At 33.9% G+C, this 24,494-nt stretch overlaps 3 protein-coding genes across 3 annotated transcripts; 1 reads left to right on the forward strand and 2 right to left on the reverse strand.

Moving 5' to 3' along the window:
- Positions 1–4,808: 4,808 nt before the first annotated feature.
- On the forward strand, positions 4,809–9,841 carry LOC145562359 (MADS-box protein SVP-like). The gene is made up of 8 exons (XM_081622612.1): positions 4,809–5,657; positions 6,765–6,843; positions 7,724–7,788; positions 8,478–8,577; positions 8,672–8,713; positions 8,945–8,986; positions 9,110–9,267; positions 9,500–9,841. The coding sequence occupies exons 1-8, from the start codon at positions 5,476–5,478 to the stop codon at positions 9,516–9,518; spliced, it is 687 nt and encodes a 228-aa protein (XP_081478738.1). The 5' UTR covers positions 4,809–5,475; the 3' UTR covers positions 9,519–9,841.
- A 1,342-nt stretch (positions 9,842–11,183) lies between these two features.
- On the reverse strand, positions 11,184–14,832 carry LOC145625923 (very-long-chain (3R)-3-hydroxyacyl-CoA dehydratase PASTICCINO 2-like). The gene is made up of 9 exons (XM_081678596.1): positions 14,557–14,832; positions 14,277–14,388; positions 14,156–14,174; positions 13,958–14,046; positions 13,775–13,828; positions 12,485–12,555; positions 12,320–12,401; positions 11,627–11,723; positions 11,184–11,546 (listed from the first exon to the last, which is right to left on the reverse strand). The coding sequence occupies exons 1-9, from the start codon at positions 14,625–14,627 to the stop codon at positions 11,476–11,478; spliced, it is 666 nt and encodes a 221-aa protein (XP_081534722.1). The 5' UTR covers positions 14,628–14,832; the 3' UTR covers positions 11,184–11,475.
- A 1,143-nt stretch (positions 14,833–15,975) lies between these two features.
- Positions 15,976–23,541, reverse strand: LOC145625939 (magnesium transporter MRS2-I-like). The gene is made up of 12 exons (XM_081678597.1): positions 23,264–23,541; positions 21,507–21,786; positions 21,371–21,400; positions 20,518–20,665; positions 20,187–20,308; positions 19,641–19,715; positions 17,761–17,985; positions 17,526–17,570; positions 17,061–17,105; positions 16,940–16,969; positions 16,513–16,632; positions 15,976–16,429 (listed from the first exon to the last, which is right to left on the reverse strand). Exons 2-12 carry the CDS (start codon positions 21,759–21,761, stop codon positions 16,343–16,345), a joined length of 1,182 nt encoding a protein of 393 aa, XP_081534723.1. The 5' UTR covers positions 21,762–21,786; positions 23,264–23,541; the 3' UTR covers positions 15,976–16,342.
- Positions 23,542–24,494: the final 953 nt, after the last annotated feature.

A 24,494-nucleotide genomic window follows, 5' to 3' on the forward strand; every position in this document is an offset into this window, starting at 1 on the left:
TTGAAATGCGAATACAGCACATGTTTTTCCATACCCGGCGTGAATTAATTCCATTTTGAAGGAGGGGTGAATGAGATTCGAACCCATGACTATCCAGTAATATATTTTATATTATATCCGTTAGAATCTTTCCCTTTTAGTACTTGTAAGTGGTTTTTTTACAATTTTAACCTCATTGTTCTTATTTAATCCCTAAATTATCTCAATTTTTACTGATTTTTTGTGCCAAATATTTTTAATCCTCAATTTTACTAATTTTTGTGCTAAATATTTATGAGCACACTAATTATTCTCTTTTATCTGTTTCTCTCACTTGTTATTTAATGTAATTGGTACTTCCGGTCACGTGTTTTAAAGAATCTATAAAAAACCTTAATTTATGTGAAAAATGAGAAATGAGACTCTAATAAAATAACATAGAGAGTATCTTTTAATGTGTTTTAAACTTATAACATCATCCTTGTTTCCTTAATACACGTATAATTTTAGTCATTGTAAGATGCAAAACATAACCGTTTTATTTAAGCTACAAAATACTCGTAAGTCTTATTCGACGTCATTTAATAGACGAGAAATGACTTGATGAAGCGTTCCGTTTTACGATAACGTGGAATTTTGTCTCTCATGGAAAATGTATGCGCTTTGTAAACTCACGCTTCGCTATCAAAAATGCGGTCAATTTTTGTTTTTCTTGTTAAAAAAATTAAATGACCTGGATAAGACGGCACGTGAGTGGTTACAGGGAGAGTTGGGTGTTTTGGTTGTCGGATGAACTAGGAAGTTAGATTTTGTATTGACTTGGGCCTGGGTTTGTCAACGTGGGCTTGGGTTTTAGGCCCAATATATTGCTTATACTTCAGATAATTGAGTTCGGTTTTGCCGTTATGGACCACATTTTACTTTATCAATAAAATTCAATATTCCTTTATTTAGATCTGGGTTTTGACTTCAAAGTTTAAAAAGACTATAGCCCAACACTTGAGTGAAGTTTGAATAAAATCGAAAAACAAATAATATGTACTACTTCCGGTCCAAATTACTCGCAATTTTGAAATATTTTATATCTCACAAATAATACCCCAAATTTGCGAGTAATTTGGACCGGAGGTAGTACATATGTACATATACTACTTCACGTAAATAAAGGTGTACTTTTAAGATTCTTGTGGCAAGATTCTAGCTTGTTCTTATTAGCTGAATTGAACTGAGCTTAAATGAATTAAACTTATTAAAGCTGAACTGAACTTATTAGAGTTAAACTAAACTGAACTTAACTGAATATTTTATGAAAGAAGGAAATTAGGAGCTGAACTGAACTGAATATTTTATGAAAGAAGGAAATTAGGAGTTGAACTGAGTTGAACTTATTAGAGCTGAAATGAACTGAAATGAAAATAATCTGACGAGAGCTGGGCATTATATTCCCTCATTTGGAATCTTAAAACATTAGAGTACACACCACAATCAAATATGAAGGTTTCAACAATGGGATATTCATCATGTTTACATAGAAGCAAACAAAGCAACATATTGGATCGCGAATGTAGATCATCTTGTTAGTGGTAACATGGACATTACACTTTGTACTTCCCCATCTTTGTACCCTATTATTTCTTCTGATGATTAGGAATGCCCCTCATGAGGAGGGGTTCCTAATGTTTTTCTTTTTTCTTACCCTTAAAAAAAAAAAACAATCAAATACGAAGTATTATACTTTTGCCCAAAATTGAATACAAGGTACTAAAGTTTACAATGTTGTACACTTGTAGTTAGAGTGTTGGAGTAAGGGTTTGTTCTCTTACGTTGAAATTTAGTTCAGTTCAGTTCAGTTTAGCTCGGTTCAGTTCAGCTCCTAATTTCCTTCTCTTATAAAATATTTATTTCAGTTCATTTCAGTCAAGTTCAACTCAGTTCAGTTCAGCTGAGTTCAGTCAATGAGAACAGACCCTAAGTCATCCCCTCTTTTTTGACCTTCAACAGCCGGTTACTTGCTATTATGGAAAAAAAAGGGAAAACATAAATCTCACCACATTTAATTGATCTTGGAATTCGATTACCCTGTTTTTGTCTATGACATTTATATAAAGAATTTTTAAAATCAATTTTAGCGTTGAATTATAATTAATAGTGAGATTACTAACCTAGTTATATGTAAGAAGATATCGTTTAACTTTTTTTTTTTTTTTTGACAGGAAAAAAAAATAATGTTAAATGATATCTTATTAATGTACATATTCTCTTTGAAAATTATTCCAAATAAAACTCTGTCACATATTAATCACACTCCTTTTTCATATGTTACATAGTACATACTACCTTGATTTTATTATTTACAATTCTGGAATATTTTATGTCTTACAAATAATAATCTAAAGTTGTAAATAATAAAAATTAGAGGTAGTATTAAATTTTATGGAGTACTTCTTTTTTAGGAATTGTTCCGATATTACTTTTTACTTCAAATTTTTATATTGCGCTTACGTAATTTTCTTGTTAACATAAGTTATACGAGTATTCCGTAGTAAATTTATTTTTAGCTTAAGTTGCAATAATATACTAGAAAGCGACATAGGAGACAAGCATTTTCAAGAAAAGTGATTTGTCAAACATTTACTGGAAGAATAAAAAGTACAATGATTTTTTTTTTTGTTTTTTTTTTTTTTTTTTTTTTGGGGTTGCAAAGCTCTTGTTTTGGACAAAGGTAATAGAACATGAGTCTTTTGTTGCAAATCTCTTCTTTTACTCAAAGGTATCTCAATGTAATTCTTTAAATCACTACCAAAAAAAAAAAAAAAAAAAAAAAAAAAAAAAACCTAAACTGTTTACTTGTAAATTAAAGTTTTTGCTATAGAGTTACAAAGATGAAATGATATCTGACTATATAAATTAGTTATATATACGTATCATCCCAATTTAAAATGACTTTGAGTTGGGTCAGCCCAACTTAAAAAAATTATAGCACGATATGTCGATATACACAACTGGTGTAAGTAGACACAACTAACACGTTAAAGTGTGTGTCGGGCCACCTTTGATTTGGAAAAAACATAACAAAACACGACACGACACAATAAAAACATTTTATTATAATCAATGATATTTGGCTTAGGTACGTAAGTATGACACGGTCCAACACTGTGTCACGTGGAATCAAATTTGTGCATAAACCAATATTTTGAAAATTTTGGCACGACACAAAACTCAGGTTGAGCCTAGGGTGAGTTTATACCCAGACTTAGGGTATGTTCTCATTTACTGAATTGAGCTGAGCTGAATGAATATTTTACGAGAGAAGAAAATTAGAAACTGAATTGAACTAAAAATAAATTGAAGAGAACATACCATTAAACTTGTTCTCTAGATCGACTCTGCCACATCAGCTTTCCATTAACTTTTAAATATTTTTTTATTATTCGAATTCATACAAGACTTTTTCCACTTTCACACATTATATCAAGCTCACTCCAGACTCATTTATCATATTCAAAATATATTTTTTTATAAAATATTTTTAATTATTTTTAAAAAATTATTTTATATGTTAAATCACTTTTGATTGGTAAAATGGTCAATTTTCATTGGCAATCAACCAAAAGATGACAACATTTGTTCCCATGTAAAGTCTTGACATGGGTTTGGACTTAGGGCAATCAACCAAAAGATCTACTCGACGATCGTAGTTTTTATGAAGGAAAATTCTATTTGATTCAATATCTTATGTATTTGTTAACGTCGAATCTCTATTTTATATGTCGTATGACTTTTAATTAATGAAATATTTTTGCTATTCAAAAAAAAAAAAAAAAAATGTAAAGTCTTTGACACGGGTTTGGATTTTCCAAACTCCATGCAAGACTCATGTGAGTCTTGGATGAGTTTATTGCAAGAATCTTGAGCTAGATTCATGTTGAGAATTTGCTCAAGACTCGCAATAAAATTACCCTAAGGGTAAGTTTATCCCAAGACTGAAATTTATACTTCAAAGTCACATCAGATTTCTACTAACTTTTAATTACTTTTTTTATTATTTAGACTCATACAAGAGTTTCTCCAATTTCACACATTATTCCAAGACCCACTCCAAATTTACTTATCCAATTAATATTTATAACATTAATTTATTTATATATTTATTAATTATTTTAATATGGTGAGTTGGCAACTCACTATTGGACAATATAGTTATTTTTGTCCATTTGTATAGTCTCAAGATGGGTTTTGGAATCCAAAACTCATCTCAAGACCATATATAGTCTTGGTAGAGATTATTGCTAGAATCTTACTCAAGACTTGTCTAAAGACTCATCTTAAGACTAGGGATAAACTTACCCTAACTAACCTAAAAACACATAAGTTAGACAGAAGACAAGGCCTACAAGGACTACAACGGTACAACAATCTTTGTCCAAAGACTCCAAACACAACCATACAAAGTTAGGCACTCCTCAAGTCCATAACATTCATACAATAGGAGTGAATGAACCGTTGCAAATCAATGAAACCATTTATAATCCCAAGGAAGCAAGTCAATATTTGTACTTTTTTTTTTATTTTTAATTGGTGAAAATTAATTTTTGTACTTTAAGATAACATTAATCCATGTCAATTTCAACCGAAAAACGAACGTGATTGTTTTGGTAAAAATCCTTTTCAAAGGACCCAAAACAAATAGAAATTACACAAAAATTACTCTTTCGTTTGTCGGATATCACAAAAACAAACCAAATGAAGGAATTTCACAAATTGAATATCAAAACGAACGATTGAAAATACCCCCAAAAAGAAGACAATTATGATTTATGAAATTAACTCCCGGCAAAAAAAAGCTTTTGCTTCACTAAATTTGGCTATGTAACTTTACCCTCTTCTGTTTTCTCTCTCCTCTCTCGTTGCTAGGGTTTGTCAATTTGCCATTAAAGTTTGATGCACCTTAATACCCAGATAAAAAAACCCCAATTCAATTATTGAATTAAACCTTATTTTCTATATGTTCACCCCTTTTACACGGTCATAAATACCCAATTTGCCAATTTGGTGTTTCTGCTCTTGGGTTTCTTCAATGTTCTCTTCTTCTTCTGAAAGTTGGGTTTTTTATGCTAATTGGGTTGATTGAGTGATGTATCTAATTTAGGGTTTATACCTTTGATTTCCACTATTTTGTACGCCCTACATTTTGCTTTTCAGGGTTTATGCCTTCCACCTGTTTGGTAAATTGCCTCTGTGAATTTCGTCATACTTTGCTATCAAATCAAAAAATAAAATATACCCTTTTGAAGTATTTTGTTTTTTGAGAGATGGGTTTTTCTGGGGTTTTTGAAATTATTTGTGTTTTGTACACTGGTTTATTCTGTGTTTAAACTCCTTTAAAGGAAGGTTTGGTGGTGGTTAGATTAAATATTTAGCTTTTGAAGGAGAGAGAATAAGTGAGTGAGAGTGATTGTTTGTAAAAAAATACAAAAAAATAAAAAAGTAAAAATGGCGAGGGAAAAGATTCAGATCAAGAAAATTGATAATACAACAGCAAGGCAAGTGACATTTTCAAAGAGGAGAAGAGGGTTGTTCAAGAAGGCTGAGGAGCTTAGCATCTTGTGTGATGCTGATGTTGCTCTCATCCTCTTCTCGGCTACTGGCAAGCTCTTTGAGTATTCCAGTACCAGGTCTCTATCTTGCTCCCATTTTGTATTGTCTGTATATATAAGTGTTGTATGTGCCGCGTAAAGTTAACTTGATGTTGAAGAACATACTATGTGTTTGCATAGTTTGCAGTATACTTGGGTTTACTTGCTTTATTGTGTGCTTCAAAAGGAAGATCGACTGAGTAATGAATAAGCTGTGTATTTTGCTACTTTATTCAGTAAATAGATTGGCCACTAGCACATTACACTTGGTTTTAGAGTGTGAGATGCAATAAACCAGTCCTCTAGTTGTTCTTGGATTTTATTCAAACCCTAACTTTGTTTTTTCTAACTCGCGCGTATACATGGCACTGAATATGATCTGATTATATATATAATGAGTACAGCAATGACGACTATAGGGAAATTGTAATTTTGTAAGAAAAAAACTAAGGAGGGCCTGCAAATTATCTAACGATTCTGATAATAGTATTGTAGACACCTAATTGTCCCTACAAGTATCCTACCCAATCGATAGAGCTCATGCAAATATGTTATATGGCTACACAAGGTGGAAGCTTTTTTGACTGGTTGGTTAATGCATAACAAATCTTTGATATGTTGAACATATTGAGCTTATTTTCTCACTTTGGGATGTGTTATGTCATATCATTTTCTACTTGCAGAATTGTTTATTGACTTGGCGTGTGAGCCTATTCAATATTGGATTAGTTCATCGTATGTGATGCTAGGAACACAAGCATATTAGCCTACTGTGAGAAAAAACTTGCATCGAATGTATATTTAGATTTCATTAAGCATTGGATTGTGACCTCATATTATAGAATTTTGCGTGTTGGCTTTTATTGTTAGTGGTATTTAGGTAGTATATTTTTGGTCATAAGGATGCCAATGTTAAAATTTAGATTTTTTTTTTTTTTTTTTAACTTCTACTTTTTTCTTTAGAAATCTTTATTCTCACGTTGGCCTCTCCGTCTTTGGTTAATCTCCCTCATTATAGGGAGATCCATTTCCAATACTCTACTTTCATTTATATGCTTGGAAAATTAATTACATAGTCTCTCTTGTTTTTTGAATAGTGAAATTATGTATTCTAAGTTCTATCCATTGTTGATTTTTACAATGAAGTATGAAGAAAATACTTGAAAGGCAAAAATTGCACTCGAAGAACTTGGAGAAGCTGGATCAACCATCTTTAAGGTTGCAGGTAAGCTCACTAAGGTGTCCTTTGGGGTAATAAAATAGTTAAAAAAAAAAAAAAGAAAAGAGGTTATTTTGGATCTCTAAAGGGTTCTAGTACACTTCAGTGAACTCTATCTTCTTTTGATCTTGTGAGATACAGTGTGCCCTCATTCTCAGAATGGTTTGTTCTCATCATGATTTTTAGAAATTTTCTTTGTGTTTGATAAGAGTGATTACTGTTTGAATTAGTCAGATCTTGGTCTCTTAAGTGAACTCATATGTAGCATACCTGAAAATCTGAGTGGGTTATCTTATATATGTGGACTGAAAAACTTGCAGAATATGCTAATTTATGTTTGAAAATTTGTTGCCAATATATGCCGGTACGTAGAGTTGTAGACTGGGAATGAAGGTAGTAATTGTTAATTTGTTAGTGTAAACTCTTAAGACTGTGAAGGGAATAGTTAATCATCCTTTGTCACATTGTTAGTTTGAACAATTTCTTGAATTATCAAAATCTTTTTAGCTTGTAGTTTGCCAATTGATAAGGGAGAGTGGGGGTTGGGGATGATTGGCTTGAATGCGCATCTGATGTTGTTGCCCATTATATTTTATATGGTTAATTAAGGGCTGTAAACGCACAAAAACTAACTTTTGTTGGTAAACCTTGAGCTGGGTGCTCCCAAGGCTACATTTGGATGGTGCCTCTAGATAAGCAAAACGTAGCCCTAAATGAGTAGCAAGAATAGCCTTGGATACAATTATCTTCAGATTTACTTAGAATGTAATGGACATTCTCCTGTTTATGTTTGTAGAATGATTTTGATGTATCAATTTCTAGCATTCAGAATATAATCATTTATCTTCTGTTTGCTAATTTATTCAACATATATTTGCTTGTTTAGCTTGTTGAAAACAGCAACTATACCAAATTGAGTGAAGAAATAGCACAACAAAGCCAACAGCTAAGGTAAAGTGTCTTTTCCTTGAGTTTTTAATACTTTTATCTTGGTTCACTTCATTTCTCTTGAGGTAAAGGTGTGGGCGTGTGGGTGGCCTAGATTTGTCATAGAAGATTCCTTTGCTAATTACTCCCTCCATTTTGAAATATGAGTTTTTACATTATTTAAGAATAAGATTTGGGCTATATTGTTACCTAAGTATTTTGCTAAATATAAATAAAAATTCTGTGAATATCTTGAAACACACTTCTGTACTATAATAGTATGTTTTGTAATTGGCAATGGCAATGAATTTGTATATAAATATGTAAGAACAATCAATGTCAATTTCCATGGTAAGATTGGTAAAGCTAGCTGGTTCACCCCAAATTATCTTTTTTTATTTTATTTTATTTTATTTTATTTTTTTATTCTTCACTAATTTTTATTACTATCTAAATGGGTATGAGATTGCATTACTACGGACTTGGGTATGATTGCATTACTATGGACATTACTATGTGTCTATGTTAGTTTGCTTGAAAATTACATTTCAATCTATTCCCATTACTGCTATTCATCACTGGACACTGGCTACATACCAACTAAGTGGTAAGAGAAGTTATGCCAAGTACTGGTGGTTTTATAAGTTGATGCTGATGAAAATCCTTGAAACATCACTAACTGTCCTTACGACGTGTTGTCCTTGTGGAAGCAGACATATGAGGGGAGAGGAGCTGCAGGGTTTAAGTATAGAAGAGTTACAACAGCTGGAAAAGTCCCTTGAATTTGGATTAAGACACGTCATGGATAAAAAGGTTTATATATTTAGGATTTATTTTGCTTCTCGATGTTACACTAAGATTTGGTGACTAATGTTATTTTTGTAACCATTCTATTGTATCTATCCAGGGTGAGAAAATTATGAACGAAATTGACTTACTCGAGCAAAAGGTTAGGGATTTCATGTCTACATGAGCATTCTATACACAATAGAGATAAGAACGTATCAGTACCCCTCCAGGCGGTCTAAATATCATGAATATATATGATGACATTAGTAATTTTTACATATCCCAAATAAGAAAATAGAAAACATTTCCATTTCAAAGATGATTATAAGTTGAAGAAATGCTTTTTCTTCCCGACTTCCCATTCGTAATGACTTAGTTTTCATTTCTACAGGGTTCTGAGTTGATGGAAGAGAATGAGTGGCTAAGACAACAAGTAAGATTGACATCATTTCATTTCCATATATAGTAACTTCTCTTCATTTTATTAAAAAAGTTTCCTAAATTGTATTGATGAGATAATGAAAGATCTTATGAAAATTTTATTACTCTACTAAAGGTGCTGGAAGCATCCAAGGGCATACAACAAGCTGCTGATTCAGAGAATGTCATATATGAGGAAGGCCAGTCATCGGAGTCAGTCACTAATGGCTATAGTAGTTCTTCTGGTCCTTCACAGGACAATGATGAAAGCTCAGATCTTTATCTCAAGTTGGGGTATGTTCAATTGCATTTTGTAATCTTGAGTTAGCTTGCCTCGATGTTGTGCATCATAGAGTTTATTGACTTTGTTCTACCTCATCGTTTTTTCCATACTTTGTATTAGATATTTTGTGGTTAAGTTCAGGAATCTTCGTATGTCAATCTCACTCGATCATTGTTTGTATGTCCTTACGATCACATTGATCTTCCGAGTTCTAATGGCTAATGGATTCGGGTTTTGGTGCAGATTACCATACTCTGGCTGACGAAGAGAACATTAATGATCATTTGCAGTGAGCAGTTGTTACATATAATGCTGTTGGCAGTTGGCCTATGCACTCCTTCCGTATGCGTCTGTTGCTCCCGTAAATATGTAAAATATTAAGCCATGTATGTTGTATTATCAATGATATCATACCATTTGGTCAAGTAACAAATGTGGTATCGAGCGACTAAAATGGGAGTGAATGGCGTGGTGAGGTGATTCAGTTTGTTAGCATCTGCTTTCAGTTTATTTAAGCTCACTTGTATTTATACACTTGTGACAGTACCGTTAAGTAATAATTAAAGTTTTATTTAGATATATAAATTCTGATAATGTCATGAAGGGAAATATAGTATGCGAACTTTTTTTTTTTAGAAAGTTACAATATTACTAGGAACTTATAAAGTATTTAAAACTCTTACACCCATTTAGTGATTTTATCTATCGGATTTGACATATAACAGATCAACAGTTCACGTTTTAAGTGTTTTGTGTTTTTCCTCAAATAATTGATGGATCCCATAAAAAAAATAAAAAAATAAAAAATAATTGAAGTGATTTTAGAAAAGTCATTAATAAAACCAAGCGTAGACATTCAAGATTGATAATACTGAGTAGTATTTGTTTAGGACTTGGGGGTGTATGACAAAACCGAGCATCCCTTACCTCCCCCGCTACTCTTAAGCGTTGACCTACGGAGCTGGGCCGGCTATTAAGCACTAAACCTATGAGAGGTGCCAGATCTAGGATCTTTTATCATACTCTACCTTTTATTTTAAGAAAAGATATCAATTATTGTAAGGACTAAGAAGTGAGTAACTAATAGACCATGTGTTATTTTTAGTTTTTTTTTTTGGCTCCTTAATTTGAATTCTTATGAGTTTATAGTACTCCATATAACATTTTAAAAATTATTTTCCACATTTTATATGTAGTATGAGATTTGTCAGTTTTAAAATACGGAGTACGAGTACTAGACTACTAGTACTCAACAAGCACTAGTGGTAAGTTGTGGATAAGAATATAAGACAACTGCAAGTAGTCAAGTACAAAGATTTTGATTGATTTTATTTATTTATTGCTCTGCTAACCTTCAGCGAATTTAATGGTCCATCTTATTGCAAATTTTCTTTTAAGGTTTTTTAGACTTTACCTTTCTTTTTCTGGGGTTATGTTTCATCAAATCTAAAAAATGATTTTCACATACCTTAGATCCATTATTGTTTTCTATTATTCCATCATTCCACGTGTTTGTGAAAATGTGAGAATTGAAACTCAAACCCATGCATTATTAATGTTACTTCCTCCGTTTTTTTTAGTTGCATCGCTTTCCTAAAAATAGAGTTTTAGGTGTCGTTTGGTTGTTACGGGAATTTACTTCCCATAGGAATTTGTATTTCATGGGAATTAAATTCCTACATCAAATTCATGGAAATTGCTTAAAATTGTTTGGTTGACATGAAGGAAGTTGCAAATCATGGGAATTTTGACTTACCTAGGGGGGTTGGGTAATCAACTTCCCATATTTTGTGAGAAGTCACACTTTCCATGAATTTGCAATCCCTCATTTTCACTTTTTAGTGTCAACCAAACAACTCACCCATTTTCAAATTCCCATGATTTTTGACTTCCTCCATTTTCTTTGTGTAACCAAACAACCCCTTAATTCAATTGCATCACTTTCCTTTTTAACTATCAAATTATCTCTATCTTTGTCCTACCACATGAGTGCTTAAGCCATACTTGGTAAAGCATTATTAATATTAGTCACAGAAGACTGCTGGACAATAAGAAACTCGCATTTAGTTCCTAGTTTACTTGTACAACAAACAAACATACAAATTGCTACTCAACACGACTGACTTCCAGAAAAAATGGAACATCAAAACGACGACGTTGAAATGCAGCAGAGTTCTGTTTACAAGCAAGTCAAAGAATGTAGGCGTACTGCTTCCTCATCAATCTTTCTTGGGTCTAGAAAGGACCTTCTTCCTCTGTCCAAGCATGTAGTTGTACATGTGCGGACTTCCTGCAAATTTACATACAAACTCCATTAAGCCAAAGGAAAGAACAGCACAGCCAATGAATATAGAGGGATCAAACACTAACCTGGAACGTAAATTCCCAGGGTAAGCAATGCACCATAGTAGTAGTCAAAAGAGAAATTCCATTTGTTGGGCATCCTCACACAGTACTTCTCTGAATTCTGTTATAGTAGAAAATCAAGCAGAAATAACATCAGCTGAAGTTGGAGTGGTGTGAAACTCGTATTTTACTCTAAGAGTACTGGGGTAGGGCATAAAGATCAACATGCCTATTTTCACTCTTCATATGCCTTTACTAGGGTACAAAAACATAAAACCTACTCTATTCGCCGAAAATAATACAGTAGGTCACAGTTTTTGTTTTACTTTGTCAAACTGATAAGCAACTTTCTATATTTCGCAAGTGAAAATCAGAGCTATTTTACTCATTGCCTCCAATGATACCCTTAGAAGAAAAACTACAATGGTAAGGCGGTATAAATTAAAGCAGTAAAGAATCTTTATGGTTTTTCTATTCCAGCTAATTTTTTTAAAAAAATAATCTGAAATCAAATGTGGCTCAGACAGAAAGGAGGAGGGAGGGTAGCCGGGGAGGGGTTATTTTTTGGTTAGCGAATAGATGAACAACAAATCAACTTCTAAGAGGAATTTACTCTAAGCATATTGAAACAGCTGGTTTCTATATTTCTAGAATAACAAAACTAGACCACAATTGACGAATTTTAGGGGGATTGTAAGAGTATGATAGATTTCTCACCCAGATGTAAGGTAAAGCAATGTATATCAAGCCAACTTCACTTGTAATGCCGGTTGGGTACAGCAGCATAAAGGTGCTATACCTGCAAAATGCAATCTAAGTTTATTACTAACAAGGGGAAAATACAGAACTCCTGATATAGAGGACACATTGACCAGCTGGTACCTAAGCCACTGAAGCCATGATGGTGCAGAACCAAAGGTTTCTTTTACACCAAAGAAAGAATACCGGATAATCTGAAGAAGAAAAAAAGCCAGGATGAATATCATGTATAATTTTACTGCTAAAAGCAAAGAAACTATATATAGTTCTTAAACAAGTCACAGGACAACTTTTCATAGATAGGGTCATTATACACAAATGAGAATCCCTCTAGATGTGATCTTTTTCTTGCATGGCTAGAGGACCATTACGCCATTATTGTTCTATATATTTTGTCCGCTGTCACACCTTGCCTTACTTTAATACACTCAGATTAATTGGTTCCTCATTAAATCAAATATTTCTATGGGGATAGCCATATCAGAAAATGTAATTACTGCCATTGCTCGACAGGGTCAAACTCTCAGTCTTATGGAAGATACGATATGACGCAAGTAAGCAATACCAATGGATCTTTGGCTACTCCAATCAACGCTTCCAAGATGGTCAAGTGAAGAGAGTTGGATAAAACCCTCGTATTCAATCTATTTGGGTAGAGAGTCTACATACCCCATGAAAGCAACATAGACACAAATCTAGAAAAACCAATAACCAAATTGGACCAGAGCAATGCTTTGTTGATAGACAACTCAAACCTCAGCCATTAATAACATGTTATACTTGAAAACCCTTTCAATTCTAACTGCAGGCCATAAATTTCTCTTTTGAATGATCAAGATCCTTTTACTTTTCCATGTTTAAGATTATACTAAATGAGTAGCTAAGTTTGTTAAATTAAAGCTACCGACTCCTCCTAAAACAGCCCTCGCTTTTAAAAATAGCATGAATCCAGCACACAAAGCCCCTGCTCACAATGGGAGTGTAGACTGTAAGATAACAGATCCTCTAATTCTTTGGCAAACATGAAAAGGCCAATTCCCAAGATATAACTACATACAACTCCATCTATGATAATCAAACTATAATAAATCTTTTAACACAACTTCACCTTTACATTTACCATTTTCCTTTTTTTTCTTAATCACATCTAACAAAATGAAACATACACACCCTTGGACAGAATCAATTTCTCAGTGTAGTCATTGGGAAAATTGTGCCAATCAACAACAATACTGAAGTAATCATCTAGTAATCTATATTTAGACAGCTAATAAAGAAAGAAAGCCAATAATCCTTCTTCCATTTCACATTGAATTTCCTCAGTTCCATTTAATTTATCTATCATCTCTCTATCCATTTAGCATACTGATTCTATTTCGAACGAGACAATATAAGGGATAATAAGAATTTCACCTCTGTAAGAGACCAGCTGATCACTAAAGAGCTAACAAGGAAATGAGTTCGAGTCTGCAAAAACAAAAATGCAGTCACAAAATAGTTACACACTATAATCTGATTTATCTCAAATCATATTGTTGATATCTAAATAGAAAGAAATACATAAACATAATCAAATTAGGGGCTAATATTACAGACCTCTGGAAAGCTATACAAAACACCCCAAGTCACATACAACCTTGAACCAATTTGGGGCAGTGTTGCACTTACAGGCGATCTCACCAAACCTTCAATTTTAACCACAAATAAGCTCAAAATACTTAGTTATCAACCACCCAAATGCATAAAAATCACTTCTTTTTGAAAAATTATATAGAATTACCAAAATTTACTCACCAGTTAAACCATGAATAATCTGTTCGACGAAATGCCCCAAAGAAAAAATCAGGTACCATTGAAATAAAAACTAAAACCCAGAAATAATAATTCATGGAAATGGAAAGAGAAGAAGATAGACCTCCAAAACGGCGGCAGTTTGAGCAAGAAGAAGAGGCTTCTCAACGGCGTCGTATACATGCTCATAGCTTGACTCTGTTAATGTTTTTACAGCAAAGTACAAAACTTGAACCCTGTAATAATTTAGATTAGATTAGATTAGATTGATAGATATAATAATGTCCTCGTGTTTAAAAGTTCTTCCTGTTTTGACTTTTTTAAACGCGATAATCACTGTCCAAACACGAAGAACTTTTAAAGACGGCAAGAGTAAATCAGAAGATAAGGAGAAGAACACAAACCATCCAAAGCAAACAATCCAATTGTAGAGGGAGAGATATGAGCGTCTTAGAAGAGAGAGAAAACCCGCCATTTTTAATTTTTGGGGTACAAGAAAAATGGAGGAAGAAGAATGTGAAAGATGGGGGAAAATAAATGGGAGAAAAATACAGGTGAACAGATCAACTACCCAGATTTGTTATTTATGAATGTAATAACACTGCAAAATATGTAATGGAATGCAATGCCTCATAAAATTGATCAACTACTCGTACTTAACTGCTACAACGACGTGGATCTGAAATACTATGCTCACTCATCAAATCAAATTCAATTCAGTTGTTTGTAGTTGTTCCTTAATATATCATTATCAAATGTTCTAAGGTATTAGATGTTGTGTAACTTGTGTTGCATTGGTATTAACGATGTTGTTGCGGACTATAGTCTCAAATTCTCAACTAGAACCCGAACCACTTGAAATTGTTTAATTAAAGATTGGGATAGGACTATCGAAACAAGAATATGTTGCTCACTTCTATTCCATATATTATTTTCTAATACGGAGTATAAGGGATGTAGTTCAGGTTGACTCGCAAGTCATTTGAGCTTGATTTGAGTGGATCCAGATCCCAACGAACCTGTGTTATAAAGTCAAGTCAAATTTGCTTTGGCACGGCATAATAACCTTGGGAAGAAAATGTAATTATTGTAATTAGTGTGTTGAAAGTGACAATATTATGCGTTGTGTGCTTAATAGTGTTGTAAAAAAAATGATCGTTGTTGTATAATTTATACAAAGTAGATATTTAACACTTAAAAGTTTTACAATACTGCAGACTTTATGGTTAATTTTACATACGATAAAGTGGCAGCAACATAAGAAGAGATTATCATGACATCGTAATTTAGCCATCAAACACACAAATTCAACTAAGCCAAGACTATTGTTGCACATCAGCAAATCACGAGTTGATCTCCTTTCATGACTTCACATCATACGTCTCGTTCCAGTTAGTTTGGTGAAATCCCTGAGTGACAATTCCTGTTAGAACTTGCAAAATCTTTGCGGAATTTAGTCAATTACCTTTTTCGTTCCAGTCTGTTGGTGCTCTTAACAACAAAAACCTTACAAAAGCGACATCATATGGTGTAGCACTGCATAATGTACTGGTAGTACTAGTCTAGCTATTTGCTTCAACCCTCCTGCTTTGTGCCCACTCCAATATGTATCATCATCTTAATTTCGGGTGGGATGACTAGTTCATCAAAAACTTACAACTACTGCTGTAAGGGGGGCATATATAGCATTACAGCAGACACATGCTAATCCTCGGTGAATCAATTTAACAAGGGTAGAATGGTAGCTCGTCTTCATAGATGTCATATCTTGAAAAGAATGCATATATAATTATGCAACACAAGTATATTTAGAGAAGTCAAAATTCAGCAAAAGCATTTGATAGCACTCGATATGAGGCAATTGATGTTTCAATTAGTTGATAAAAACTGTTACTGATAAAAGAAACACCTATTACTGAGATTCAGTAAATTTACAAAAGAAAACTAATATAAAAAGAGAAGCAAAAAAAAAAAAAGCCTCAGCAAGGTCAATTCAAGCATTGTGAGTTGTATCAATTATATCTCGGTATCACAGTATGTACATGAAAATAGCAGCCGCCAATTCAAGCATGCTGGATCCAATAAGACAGTATGTCTGTGTGACTGTGTATTTGGTTAACCCAGAATTATTCACTGGTAGAGAGATTGATTTTGTTATTCTGAGAAAAAAAAATGTGTGATTTACAGATCTCATGATCCCACAAGCCCTTTAAAACGAGCATATGCAACTATAACCACAAAGAGTACCGCGCTAAAAAGTCCAGAAAGGATAATTACCTGCAAAACATGCAAAGACCTATAAGTACAATAGAATGGGTAACAGTAACAAAGCTAAACTTTAATGCAATTGTTATATTTACCCATTTAAAGAGGTAACCATGATTTTCCATCCAAGTGTAAGGTATATTCATGCCAAAGATTGCAGCCACCAAAGAGTAGATTGATAAGCAAACAGTTCCCGAACTCAGGAAGAGCTCCAGCTGCAAGATAAATTTATAAGCATTCACAAAGAACAAAGAACACGTTAAAAATTATAGACTACCCAGATTACTCTCGAGTCTCAGACCATCAACTGAAGAGAATTGAGATAGATTTAGAAGGTTATAATTAAATAATTATGTTGTGGTTCTTGAATTGCATGTGAAATCGACAGTTGGAATTTCCAACCTAGTTCCCACTGACAGCCAACTTGCATAGAAATCAACTTTCTTGACTCTCAAGTAAATCATGATAGACGAAAAAAACTGTATAATTTCAAGCATTAGGAGAGGAAGGAAGTATCCACACCTGAATCAATTGATTTCGATGATTGTCAAGCTGCACAGGAAATCAACTTTCAGTACCATCAAAGAAGGCATTCATGTTTCAGAATATTAACTTCTAGATTGAAGACAAAAGATTTACTAACCTGAATGTTGATGTAATCCTCAGTGTCATCAATGTATTCACGAAGCTGCAAGTTCCAATTCAAAATAATCAATTTATGATAAAAAAAAAAAAAAAAGGTTTTAATGTGCAGAATGCAATTTATGCAAACACCATGACCCAAAAACAGCCTTTTCTTTTCCTCTCATATCCTCTCTTTCAGTCTATATCCCCTTGGTGGCATGACATATTAACTCATATATTTCCATCTCTCTTCCCCAATCTCCACTATTTTGAACCAATCATCATCACCACAGCTGTTCAGCATGTTGAGTGGACTCCAAAATAATCAATTGAACAGAGATAGTTAAACGGGCTATGTCAGATGTTCCTGTCTGTGACACTATGCAGGTTCACAATAGTCCAGATAAACATGTATACACATAGATGCAAGAAGAGTAACTAGAGGACTGCATAGTAAGATCTAATAATTCTTCATTATACATACCGTTGTTAATTTATTCAATGTCCCGTCAATTTGCATGAAGTAAGCCTGTAATTCATATCCGGAATAAAGACATTAGCTATTCACTCCAACCCAAGCACCAACATTCATTTACACTTCGTGCAAAAAAATTGCAGGTGAAAACAAGTTCTAAAAAGAGGACTTAAAATAATGTTAAGACTCAGCACAAGATTGTGAGTCATCTCTTCCAAATAAAACTTGTGAAGATTGTAATAACCTCTAGCAACATCTCGAGTTCCTCAACATCATTTTCATCACTACGACCAGTGACCACACTTGCTCTGCTTGCTCTCGACATCCTAGAGATAACAGTAGGGGAACTGGGAAACCAGTTGGCTCCTGATCCGCTAACAGGTGAAGCAGGAACAGCCAGCTTTCTAGACAGGTAAAGGTCGGCCATATCACCATCATCATCCAAAAGTTGTTCAAGCTCATCCCTCACCTACAACCAATAATCACATGACTTAAACTTACAAGGATAAGCAGACATACAAACTATTTACTATGTAAGTCTGGGTATAGAAAATACAAAAGCATTACGAAGTAGTTCTTAAGCTTGAACAACGGAAAGTTGGAAACAATAATTGAAAAAAGAAAGTCCCAGCTACTCAAACTCTAATTGTAAACAAGATTATTTTTTGCCAGAGTTTTTATGACATCATGATATTAATATGACATCACTATAGTCAAGTCACATCACATTATTACACTTATATGACATCATTATATTCCAAAATTTCACGGATTTCAAAATAGAGTCAAAACTCATTCTTGGTACTTTGTAGACATCTTTATCGGTGTCTTATGGTTTCAAACCTCCTTATATGACCCCAGGAGTCGCCCCACGCATTCAATTCACTTTTTAAAAAAATGTCAAAAATTGACCAGAAATCGTGTATTTTGGACAATTTTCCACTTTTTTTGACCCAAAAATAAAAATTGCCGAGATGCTTACCAAAGACCCTTATACGCCCCGGAAGTTCACTTGGGTAGGTAAAACCATCCAATATGCTTTTAAACGGTCAATTTACCCGTTTACAACTTGCACCGATTTCATAAACTCAAGCCTACCACGGACATCATATAATGATCATATATGGTTCCAAACGGCATTATATGACCCCGAGATGTATTCCCTAGTATCTCAAGACTTTTCGACACCGAATCCCGAAACCTCCAAAATTGCTAAAAAAAACGTGGATAATAGCCTTCAATTTTGGATATTTTTAACTTTTTTTTGGCACGGAAATAAAAATTGATGAGATGTTTACCATGGACCCTAATACCCTCCGGGAGTCCAATTGGGTGGGTGGAACCATCCAATTTGCCTTTAAACGGTCAATTTACCCGTTTACAACTTGCACCAACTTCATAAACTCGAGCCTACCACGGACATTTATGACAACATATAATGATCATATATGGTTCCAAACGACATTATATGACCGCCGGATGTATCCCCTATTATCTCAAGACTTTTCGACACCGGGTCCCGAAACCTTTAAAATTTCTCAAAAAGCGTGGATAAGCCTTCAATTTTGGAAATTTTCAACTTTTTATGGTCTTCAAATAAAAATTACCGAGATGTTTACCATGGTCCCAAATACCCTCTCGGAATCCAATTGAGTGGGTGGAACAATCTAATAATCAAGGAATTTGATGAAAAAGTAAAAACCCTCTAAAATTGTGTTTAAAGGTTTATATCGAGTTAATAAGCATATACTATGCCTATTGTAAATTTGTAATTTATTCATACTACCTCCGTTACAGGTTATGTGCAACGATTAGAAATTTTCCCTCTCTGCTTTATGTCCAATCGTTGCACATAATCTGTAACGGAGGTAGTATTACCAATTTTAAACAAAAATATGGATCATAAGCCATAATACCAAAAAGAATTTGCAGTTTATTTCAAAACTGAATTTAATTTCAGATTGGATTCATAGGCCCAGAACAGCGCAACACAAGACATATATCAAACAGGAAAAACCTTCAACCCCACCCTCCCACCTAGAGTAAGAGGAAGGAAAGGTCTTCAAAAGATGTAGGGAATTAACTGATAAACAGTTGTGTTAACAATGGATGAAAAAGCAATACCTTCTGAACACGAGCAGTCAACCTTGTCATTGCACTCTTCAATTTTCTTACTCTGTCCAAGTTTCGGCTGCTTATCTACAAATAAAACAACACTAATTATCACAGAGAAAGACAAAAAAAATTGTGAAATGTTACATTCTGAACGCTAAGAAGCAATAGATTATCTCACAAAAACAAAACAAAACAAAACAAAACCAAAAAAAAAAAAAAAAAAAAAAGAAAACAACACAGCAAATATGTAACCATGGTGTTAATAGGATCTACCCACATCAAATAACAGTAAAAAAAAATTATAACAAAAACAGCACAATTACTCTCACGACAAAATCAGAATAATTCAGGTGTAGAACATACGGCTAAATTTTACTTGCAGCTTAGATATCACTAGTAAAGCCAAAACAAGAGAAAAATGATCATTTTTTAAACAACATGCTCGATAAGAACAAGCATAATTCCTAACTCAATAGACCTAATATCAATTCACCTTATTTAAGGTTCTTAAAGGCCAAAACATTTGTCAAAAGGCCCACAGGGTAGCACCCTCACCTTAGATGTCAGCTCATCTAATGCTGGGTAAGCAGCAGTTTCCAGATCAGTTGTACGTGCAGCAAGAAAGCTACAAATTGAGTCCAAAGCCACCTCAAGGGCACGGAATTCAAAGGGAGATTCTACAAAATTGACAGAGATAATCAGCAAAAAGAGAGTTTAGATAGAAGAGTTGGACAATGAAGAAGAAGGGAAAGGTGACTAAAATAACTGAAAGAACAATATATCAACTGATTAAGTATAGCAAGACCAAAACCCACAAATCTCGCCCTTGTTGATAATACTCAACAATGAAAATACCCTCAACATTTTGCAGATGAAAGTAACTTACCATCTTCTTCAGTAGCTTCAACATCATGTCCCCCCGATTCCTTCCCATCTCCATTAACTTTAGGCGCAGTACTTCCAGGACATAAGCGCCTCTGAAGTTCTTGAACAACAGGAATTACATTTTCATCCGAAGGGTCTCGAAGCAAGACCTATAAGAATAAAAACAAAATAAAAAACCATGTCCGCAAGAATTGAAGCCTTACTCTTTCACAAGCACCAGATTCATTAAACCTACAGTGTAAGAAAATGAGAAACGGTTTTTGAGGCACTAACGTACACAGAATTATTTGTGGGCATTAATAGGACTATAGGACTGTCCGTTACCCACCTATACTAAAAACTAGAAACTTTACTTGTTAGAATTATTTCAATAACAGTGTCCTAGGTCAACAAAACAACCCATACAAAAAAAAACACTACCAATGTGGCTAAAAAAGGCAGGTTATTATAAGTGAGAAACACAAGCAAAAAGTGATAAATGACAATATTAAAGATACCAAGCCCAAAACAAATGCAATAAAATTCGAGAACAAGATAAAGTGATAAACACACGTGCGAAAATTAATATGCCATTAAAATAGATAGAGTCCAAACCTTACAAATACCTTCTTGATGAAAACATCAGAAGCCATATACTACATATTATTGTTCATTAGTAGATGCAAATATATAGTGCATTTGTCAAATCTCAGACTTTAAGTTGGCTCCCCATTACAGTTCCAAAGATAAACACACCCAATTAACTAATACCAATTACGAAAAGTAAGGGAATGAACAGGACAGTAATAATAAAGATAAGAGCCAAACATACAAAATCATATAGGGTATAAAGAGATGTTAAATTTTGGCAGTACCTCATCAGCAGTGATGATTGCCTTGATATGCTGAGCACCCAAAACACCAAATAAATAAATCAATCAGTAAGAGGCACACGCACTGACAAAAGGAAAAACAGAAGAAAATTGAAATAATTTGAAGTAAGAAAACAACCTCTAAATTTAAAACAATAGCTTTTTCACGACCTAGAATAGCAGAAGGGTAGGAGAGAAGAGGATCTAAAATACGAAGATCACGAGCATGAATTTGAACGCGGTGCATAATAGCGTGCTTGTCAAGGTCAAGAACAGTAGCATGACTAGAAGAATCAAGTAAAATCCAACTACGTGACCCAGCAGGTTTCTTCTTCAGAACCACACTTAAGCTCGTTTGAGGGTCCACGGGAACTACGTATCCTTCTCTACCCATCACTTCTTTTATGTTTTATTCATTCCTGCAATAAAAAAATTACCAAGGGTACTTATTTCTTCAGTGGCACATCCAGAAATTTTAAATGCAGGTATATCTTTAGCTTCTAAATAAATGAAATAACAATTAAGAACATATAGAAAGTCAAATGTACGTAGTACAAAATATGGAGTAACAGCCAGTTCGTAAGATGAAATATTAAAGAGTAACAATAATTCTTAAGTAAAAAAATTATAACTATTCTAAATAATTTTAGTTTCAACTGGTTGATGATATCATCATCACTTGTGAGAACAAACTCTCTCTAAGTAACAAAAAACTATTTAGAAATTGATCAATTAATCAAGCGGTCACAAATTTAGGGAAATTGTTCAATTGCTATAACCTAAGACAATCATTAAATTAGGTATGAAATTAATAACTTGATCTTATTTTCCTTCTACGTCTATGTCCTGAATAATGAGGAACATCTTGGCTTCTGGAGAAGTACAGAGCTAGTGCAGAAACCAGATGGTTAGACAGTGTTAACCACTAAACATGGTTATTCTAGAATGCTAATGATGTATGAGCTTCTTAGTAGTTCTCGTGTTCTAATGACATGTAGGAGGATCCTTTGCAATACCTAGTTTGTACCAAAAGCTTGTTTACCTGCCTCTTGGCTTATAGACTAGCTACCACCTATAGGCTAGCCAACTCGAGGATTTAATGCAAATAGGGTTATTGCTTGTACAAACCGCAAGCTGAATCTTCAAATTACCTTTCATTAGTCTACTTAATCAACTGAAGCGTGGCAAATAGCACTAAAACTGGTATAACGCGTCAGGGCTCCTACAAGAGTTGATCCTAGCCATTATGTTTTGCACATATACCTCTCCAACGGCTAAGCTATATGTCACTCCATACGTGTTTCTCCAACACCGCGTGTGCAATTCAAACGCAAAGGAATATTAACAATAGTATTTTAAGCAATACTTGCTGTCTAGTGCTTGTATGTTTAAAGAATATATCCGGATGACCGGAACTATGTTTAATGTTGCCTGTATAAGCCATAGGATCAAGGTCAAGCGACGACGAAAGCTTTAGCTACAATCTAGTGTAGTATTGATTACTAGTGTGTCTTATTGTCTTAACCTACTTTGCTCAATCTTAACAGCACAATTTCAATCTGGCGTATAAATTAATGCTTAATTTTTTTTTTTTGACGGAAATTAATGCTTAATTTAATTTCCTTATTCGAGCAAACTTTCTGATCATAATTTAACTTCCTTATTCGAGCAACCTTTATAATCATTAATAAAATCATAAACAATTTCATAATCCTAAATCTCAAAGTCGCAAATCATAAACGTAAATTGAAATACTCAAATTGAACTCAGAACTCAAAACACTCACAATTCAATCCCTAAAAACAAAACTCAAATCAATTCAAAAAAGTGAAGAAGACGAGTAAAATCAAAATTTCAACAAAATCAACAACAAAATAAAATCAAAATTTGAAATACCTCGTACAAAACACTCAGCGCTGTTTGCTGCAGCAGAGTGGGAGGTGGCAGTCGGAAGTACGGCGGAGAATGCGGTGGCCGGCGATTGTGGTGCGACGGGGAAGAAGAAATCGCGAGGATGGCCGGCGATTCAGGTTCATGCTATCGAGTTTTGCAGGGAATATGATTTGAGGAAACAACTTTGCTAAGAGAATCAACTACCCTTTTGTTTGTATTATTTCTTCTATTTTTATTTTTGGCGTTACACTCGCCGTCTCTACCTGGGGAGGTGCTTTTCTTTAATCTGTTGACATAAATCTTGGCAGCTTCTTGGGTCTTGAATGTGATTTGTGGGTTCGTGATTGAGAAATTGTTATATACACCCGGTATGGGTATACGGTGCATCCGAAAATATATGTTTGTTCTTTTGATGATAAAATGAGTAAAAAGTACTCTTTTGCGTGCACCTTACACCCGGTTGTCTAAAACAATTTCTATGTTTTATGGGCTAATTCGGATTTGAGGTTTAGTTTTGAGTAATTAGGGCTCCAATTTCCTCCCCCAATTTTTATTACGGGTGATTGAACACACAATCTCACTTACCAACTACCAAGGGCAACACCAATTACCACTGCACCAACAAGCAATTGATCTGACTTAATAATTGACCCGAAATTATTTTGATCTTGATAATATTATGAAGTTCATGATGTATCATAAAATTTGTAATTCATATGAGATAGAATATGAAATCCGTAACTTGTAAATTGATAGGCCAAATCTAGATCATTTTGGCTTTAAAGATAATAAATTCTAAGTACTTGTTAGAAGTTGATTGTTTATTAACCAAACGTTGTTTATCAACCTAAGGTAAAAGTCAAGTTCAAATTATTCATTATTTTTAAAGGGATTCCTTGTTGCTACATTCATGAGAACCCCAAATGCTAATGATGAAGTATTAGGTAACACATAACATGTCTAAGAAAAACATGTAGAACCCAAATGCTAATGATGAAGTATTAGGCAACACATAACATGTCTAAGAAAAACACCAACACAAGTAGTAACAAGCCTACCAAGTTAAGCTTGATCTAGTGGTAAGGATTGTACCTTCCAACTTTAAAGTTCGGGGTTCAATCCCCACTAAAGACACTTTGAGGGTGGTGATCCTCTATCGTCCCTCCCTCACTCTCAAAGTGTTTGACCCGTAAATATCGGATCACAAAAAAATCATGAAAATTGAGGTATCGTC

The sequence above is a fragment of the Chenopodium album genome, chromosome 1 (genome assembly GCF_948465745.1).
Source record: "Chenopodium album chromosome 1, dcCheAlbu1.1, whole genome shotgun sequence".
Lineage (NCBI taxonomy): Eukaryota > Viridiplantae > Streptophyta > Magnoliopsida > Caryophyllales > Amaranthaceae > Chenopodium > Chenopodium album.